This window comes from Oryzias melastigma, linkage group LG15 (genome assembly GCF_002922805.2).
Source record: "Oryzias melastigma strain HK-1 linkage group LG15, ASM292280v2, whole genome shotgun sequence".
NCBI classification, from domain to species: Eukaryota; Metazoa; Chordata; class Actinopteri; order Beloniformes; family Adrianichthyidae; genus Oryzias; species Oryzias melastigma.
In genome coordinates, this window is record NC_050526.1 from 5,393,001 (window position 1) to 5,400,236 (window position 7,236).

The following is a 7,236-nucleotide window of genomic DNA, read 5'->3' on the forward strand; positions in this document are numbered from 1 at the left end:
TTTTCAGCCATCACATTTGTTGTCACTTGTTTTTGAGTTATAAAAAAAACCTAATATGCCTCAATCCAAATAATAGTTTCTAATATCTATTTTGATAAATTTATTTAATTTTGAAACATTTTAATATATTAGGTAAACTTGATTCAATTTGACTAACAACTTGCCTTCGACAGATCGATTATTTGTTTACTAAAAACAGAAGCTAATGCTATAGATCGGGGGTGTCACTCAATCACACAAGGGGCCATAATCCAAAACCCAAATTAGGTCGCAGGCCGAATAGGATAAACATTTATCGAACACTCTGAAACTAAATTTTTATCATTTTGAAACCATATGTTTTTAACATAATTATGAAGTAGATATATAGAATTACCTGCAATAATGCTTGTGTGAATGATGTAAGCTGAATTTGGCCGCTGAAGATGCTAGTACTGATAGCTGAAGATGCTAAAATTGATAGCTAAAAACATTGAAGCTGGTAGCCAGCTAAAATATTAGCTAAATCCCAAATTAGCTTGAAGAGCAAAAATAAAACTCACCCAGAACAGCTCGCATGTAGCTGAAAAAAATTAGCTAAACTTAAAAATAACCTAAAAAACTTAAATTAGCATGTAAATATTAGCTTAACTCCAAAACAGCCTAAAAAACTTAAAAAGAAAAACTTAAGTTAGCGAAACAGCTAGCATGTAGCTGAAATATTAGCTAAACTCCATAACAGCCTAAAAAACTGGGAAAAAAGCCTAAACTGGCAAAACAGCTAGCGTGTAGATCTTAGCCTAACTTCAAAAACACACACAAAAAAAAAAAATTCAAAAGAAAAGCCTAAATTAGAAAAAAAGCTAGCATGTAGCTAAAATATTAGCTAAATTCCAAAATAGCCTAAAAAAATCTTAGTACTAAATGCCAAAATAGTCCAAAAAGCTTGGAGAATGTAAATTTTTAAACTTTAACTCCAAAACTTTTTAACATAATTATACAAAGGCAGGAATATTATTCCAGAACTTTCAATATTTTACTCTCCATAAAATTGTCAAAATTATACAAGTTAGAAATAAGCGCAAAATAACATCTGGCCATTAATAACAATAAAATAAAACGATCTGAAGGGCCGGACAGAATTACCTGGAGGGCCGGATTCGGCCCCCGGGCCTTGTGTTTTAGATGAACTCTTAAGTAATCTAGTCAATCTCTTACCTCAGAAATGCACTGTTGTTGTAAAATTCCTGTCATTTGGACATCACTATACCTCGACAAAGAGTAAAAAAACGACTCTCTGACACAAAGGAAAAAAAAAATCAAAAACACACGTACTGCAAAATCAATGCATTTTTATTGTTATTTTTTTTTTCCTTTTTTTTTGAAAGACGTCTCAAACATTTGTGATGGCATCTTTGCTGCTATAGTCTCTAAAATCGAATAACCAAAGTGCTAGAATAATTACATTTCAATGGCTTCACTCTGTTAGTAAGAATCGTACATCAAAAAATCTGCTCAGGTGAAAACACATATCAAACAAAGTCGACAGTTTCATTGATCGTTCAACCATATTAAAGGATAATCTAACCCCTGATTGATGTCGTTGTGTAAGAGGGCGTCGTTTAGCACCCCATGTGGCTTCCTTAACACCCCCTTAAAAAAGTTATATAGTTTCCGTTGCCCACAGCGTAGGCATCAGCATCAAATCAGTAGAACACCACACATGAACTACATGGCATCTAATGAAAATCAATACAAAGATCCCTAAAGTAAAGTTTCTTTTCAGTTCTATTAGACACTGCATATACACTCTCAAGTCTAAAGAGATCACACAGTTTCAGAGTAAATCACAATTTATTCGATGCTTAAATTATCGTTTTCGACCATCCAGTGTTTTTGTCATACATTATGCTATTTAGAGCTACAATCAAATAATAGCTTTGTGTCCTTAATGTGAATAGCTTTTAAAATCAAGGAAATACTTCACCAAAAAAATCCAAAGTGAAATGCCCCAGTTTTCCTTTATCACCACTGCAGCCAAAAAAAAAAAAAAAAAAAAAACCCAAATGACACAAAATGATTACAGACACTCTAATGGTGAACAGAGACTCCTACACCTTACAGCCAATACACACAGTACATTTATAATTTTACAGCGAGCCAGCCGACTAGCATTTACATTCAGATCGCCTCTCTTTTGCAGAAGAAGCTGTCCTCCGGTTTCACACAAAGACGAGACAACACAACCTGAAGAAGCTGTTCAAACCTTTTCCACCCACAGCGTGATAAATGCTCCTGCTTTGAATTCAAAGTATGAAACGGATGACAAACGTGGGCTATATGAGTACACAGATAAAGGGTTTTAATTGATCTTTGAATATAGTGTTGTAAAAACTGTACTTAAAATAATGTGAAGAGCATGCACGAAAATATGAGTACTCTGAAAGGCTGATTTTTTTTTTTTTGCAGAATTAAATAATGGAATTTTTATTTTTTTTTACGTTTTTTGGAAATGTTCTCGTTTAAAATCAAACCAGCTTTATCAAGTACAAACATTATACCTGCTCTAAGATTTCATAATATAAGAAGTCGTGAAGTTTATAGTCAAATCTGTGAAAGTGGAACAGCTTCCTGGTAATTTACCCCCCCTTTTTTTAAAGTTATTCCCATTTTCTTTATACAGAAAAAAGCTTTTGTGTTAGTTTAAGTTTTAAAAAGGAAGGAAAAATATACCAAAAACAATTTACAATCCTGACAATAAATGGGCTCAAGAAAAACTATAAGGCGAGTGTTGAAGTTGTGTCCAAAGTGTCATTTTTTTTGTTTTTTTTTTTGTCATTGACCTCACTCTTTTTGTGGACTGAGCTCTTGTGCCATCTTTGGTCACAGTACAAACTGTGTGGAGTCTTTGTCGCAGCACGCTGCTCCTCGGAAGGTTCTCACGCCACCGGTACCGTGCCGTTTCGGACAAAACGCGGAGCAGATTCGCTTGTTTCGCTGGTCCACCACCGTCGGAGAGGGAGAAGCTCCAAGTCCTTCTAGTTGACTGGGAGGTGAGGGGTTTTTATGCTTAAGCCAAAAAAAGTCTGACCCTCTCGTTCGAGTTTTGAAGTAGAAAGCTGCAGACTGGACCTTTGTCTCAAGTCGACACACGGAAACTCGTCAGCCCTTTGAACGTTTGTTCCCAGGAAGCATCTAACTTGGTTTCTGTAAACCTGTAACACAAATAAAGAGAAATGCTGATCAGCACATAATGTAAACAGGGGTGTCAAACTCAATCACACAGAGGCCAAAATCCAAAACACACTTTATGTTACGGTCTGAACAGGATAAACATTTATTGAACACAATAAAACTAAAATTTTAAAACTGTAACTTTTTAACATAATTATGAACTAGACTAGATATATATAATTACCTGAAATAATGCTAGTGTGAATGCTGTAAGCGGAATGTGGTCGCTGAAGATGCTGACATTGATAGCTAAAAAACACTGAAGCTGATAGCCAGCTAAAATATTAGCTAAATGCCAAATTAGCTTAAAAAAACTAAAAGAAAAAAAAAACTTTGGTTAGCCAAAGATAGCTAGCATGTAGCTAAAATATTAGCTAAATGCCAAATTAGCCTAAAAAAAAAAAAAAAAAACTTAGGTTAGCCAAAACAGCTAGCATGTACATGAAAAATAGCTAAACCTCAAAATATCCTAAAACAAAAGCCTAAATTAACTGAAACAGCTTGCATGTAGCTAAATTATTAGCTAAACTGCAAACTGCCTAAAAAAACTTAGTAAATGCTAAAATATTCCAAAAAGCTAGCAGAATGCCAATTTTTAAAACTTTCAAACTGTAACTTTTTAACATAATTATGAACATTACTAGATATATATAATTAGCTGCAATAATGCTAGTGTGAATGCTGGAAGCTGAATTTGGCCTCTGAAAATGCTGAAGCTGATAAATATTAGCTAAATGCCAAATAAGCTTAAAAAAATTAGGTTAGCCAAAAATAGCTAGCATGTAGCTGAAAAAAATGCTAGACTTAAAAATATCCTAACAAATGGAAAAAAGCCTAAATTAGCTAAAAAAGCTAGCATGTAGCTTAAATATTAGCTAAATATCAAATTAGAATAAAAAAGAAACAAACAAAAAGCCCAAATTAGCCGAAACAGCTAGCATGTAGCTGGAAAAATATCTAAACCCCCAAAAATCGTAGTATATGCCAAAATAGTCTAAAAAGTTAGCTGAATGACAATTTTTAAAACTTTAAAACCGTAACTTTTTAACATAAATATGAACTTGATAGGGGCTAGAAGGCAGGAATATTATTCAAGAATAAATCAACTTAAACCTTAAATAACTTTCAATATTTTACTCTCCATATAAATATATTTTGTCAAAATTATACAAGTTAGAAATAAGCACAAGATAACATCGGGCCGTTAATAACAATAAAATAAAATGATCTGGAGGGCCAGAATCATTTTCTGTAAATACAAATTGTGGTATTAAAAAAGATGAAACTTGGTACTTCCTTTGTGGTTTGGACACTTTTCAAACAAATTGACACAAAACCTGGTGAACAATGTAAGACAATATAGACCTATCACAATAAATCTTGTAGATTTTTAAGAGTTTTTAGGGTGAAAATTGGAAATTTTTAGGAACTGGAGTTCCACTGTGCAATTATCCAGCTCCTCCACAACAACAGAAGAAGAAGAAAACAATTTAGCTTCAAGGTAATCTGTCTCTGTTCAGATATGCTTTCATTTGTATCTTACATTTGTAACCAAAATTAAAATATGTAATTTATTTTTGTGGATTACTCAATTACTTATGTTTTCTTTGTGGTGAAAAAGTAAAAAGTGACTGAACATCTTCTATTTTGGATTTTGCAATTTCTAATAAAACGTGCATTATATCTAAAAGAATGTCAAAAAGTGTTCAAACCATGTAAGACACTGAAGAAAGTGAGCGTTTACCTGATAGACTTAACCCCTCCTTATGAATGCTTTTTATCTCCTGATCTTCTGTCATCTTTTCGCCTGCTTTTCCTTGAATCTCCTCCGTGCTAAAATGACACAAAAAAACAGCTCAACTACAACTTGATTGAACCCTGATTCATAAAACAAGATAAAAATCATCAGAGACCTGAAATAACAGAAAAAAGTGAAAAACAATTCATCGTGACGCTGTACAGTTAGTCAACCGAAGCAACATTTAGTCAAACATTTATGACAATTTAGGATCCATATCCTCAGAAATCCTAAAAATAAATATAATAGTTAGATTTAAACAAAAAGGTAAGAGCAAATTCACAGCACACAGTTAGTTATGATTGGTTAAGAAAAGCAAATCTGTTAATTCATTGCAGTACAGTCCGTTTGTATGCAGATGAACCTCAAAAACAACATGCACATTTGACCCCAAAAATGTCTTTTTGCTTAGAAAAGAGATAAAGAAGACAATGAATTCACTCCAATCTTGACGGGTTAAACCATTTCCATTTTGCAACTTAAAGCTGCTCACAAAATTAAATAAGCACTAACCATGAGAGCCTGAAATGGACGCATTTCTCGTTTAAAATAAATAAAACCGCTCTTTTATTTCCGGTTGTGGCTCACTGTATTCACCAACTTAGAAAATCTCTGTGTAATATTCCTGTTGTTTTCTAATTTGGGTTGTTTTGTACCTTGTGTGTTAGTTTGTCATTGTTTGTATACAGAGTGACATCCAAAAAGGCGAAATTTGCCTTCCTTAGCCTCACAAGATGCTACCACATACTGCATGATCATATGACTTCCTGAGACAAAACATAACAATTTTAGAATATTCAAAACTTCTCTAAGAGAACTTTGAACTGAACTTTGAAGTGACTTTAATGGTCCAGCTGAAGTGGCGCCTCTGCCTTCTTCATGAAGCGCTAGCAGCGTGCTAACGGTTAAATCACCTGTCAGACGGCTTCTACCTGACAAGGAAAATTACATTGAGAAAAATGTAAAAACATTCTGCTGTGGAGTTATTGAAACAAAACAAACGTTCATAAAACCTGTTAGTTTTGTTTGTTAGACATGTTTGCTTCATGCTAATTAGCATTAGCCCAAATGAAAGTGACTATTAGAGTGTAATTTATTCTAAATACTAAATACTGAACATGTAGCTGAAATATTAGCTAAACTCCAAAATAGCCTAAGAAACTGAAAAAATTCTTAAATAGCCAAAACCGCTAGCATGTAGCTGAAATATTAGCTAAACTCCAAAATAGCCTAAGAAACTGAAAAAAATCTTATTTAGCCAAAAAACTGAAAAAATCTTAAATTAGCCAAAAAAGTTAGCATGTAGCTAAAATATTAGCTAAACTCCAAATGAGCCTAAAAACAAAAAAAAAATCTTAAATTAGCCAAAATAGCTAGCAATTTGCCAAAATATTAGTTAAATTCCAAATTAGCCAAAAAAAACTGACAAAATCTTAAATTAGCCAAAAAAGTTAGCAATTTGCTAAAATATTAGCTTAACTCCAAGTTAAGATTAAGAAAACCTTTATTAGTCCCACGGTGGGGAAATTGCAATATGCAACAGCACAGGTAGTCAAAATAAGTAAGGATAAAAAAATAAAAATAAAATAAAATATACATATACGGAGCTAAAGTGGTGGGATACCCTATGCATTATAAGAAGAGCTGAAGAGTAAACATTTTGACAGTTATTGACCAGTTAGGTGTAGGTATGTACAGGTATATACAGGTATTGTACAGTCAAGTGGTTAGCCTAAAAACTGAAAAAGCTTAAATTAGCCAAAACAGTTAGCATGTAGCTAAAATATTAGCCAAACTCCAAAATAGCCTAAAAAAATGAAAAAAATCTTAATTAGCCAAAACAGCTAGCAATTTGCTAAAATCTTAGCCAAACTCCGAAATAGCCAAAAAAAAAAGGAAAAATTCTTAATTAGCCAAAACAGCTTGCATGTAACTGAGATATCAGCTAAACTTCAAAATAGCCTAAAAACAAACAAACAAAAAATCTTAAATTAGCCAAAATAGCTAGCGTGTAGCTGCTATGCGGGATGACACATAAAATTTAAATTCCATTTGCATTTTTATTTTGGAGTGTTCTAGAAGAAAGTCAAAGAACATAATTTATACTGACTCTGTAGTTCCAAAGGACATCCTGAAAACTTTAAATACTGGACTCTTTCCATGTAAACAACGATCCACTCCTCAACCGGAATTGCTTGAGCGGTCAAGAACCAAACTGTCTCTTA

The 7,236-nt window shown here is 33.1% G+C and overlaps 1 protein-coding gene across 3 annotated transcripts in view; it reads right to left on the reverse strand.

The window, feature by feature from the left end:
• Positions 1-1,314: 1,314 nt before the first annotated feature.
• Positions 1,315-7,236, reverse strand: part of LOC112161460 (ankyrin-3) — a 118,911-nt gene continuing 112,989 nt past the window's right edge. For all 3 annotated transcript variants that reach the window (XM_024296559.2, XM_024296557.2, XM_024296558.2), the window contains 2 exons: positions 4,958-5,046; positions 1,315-3,194 (listed from right to left, as the gene is read on the reverse strand). In XM_024296559.2, coding sequence (XP_024152327.1) covers positions 4,978-5,046 — 69 coding nt within the window. In that variant the 3' untranslated portion in view covers positions 1,315-3,194; positions 4,958-4,977. The remainder of the gene's footprint in view (positions 3,195-4,957; positions 5,047-7,236) is intronic.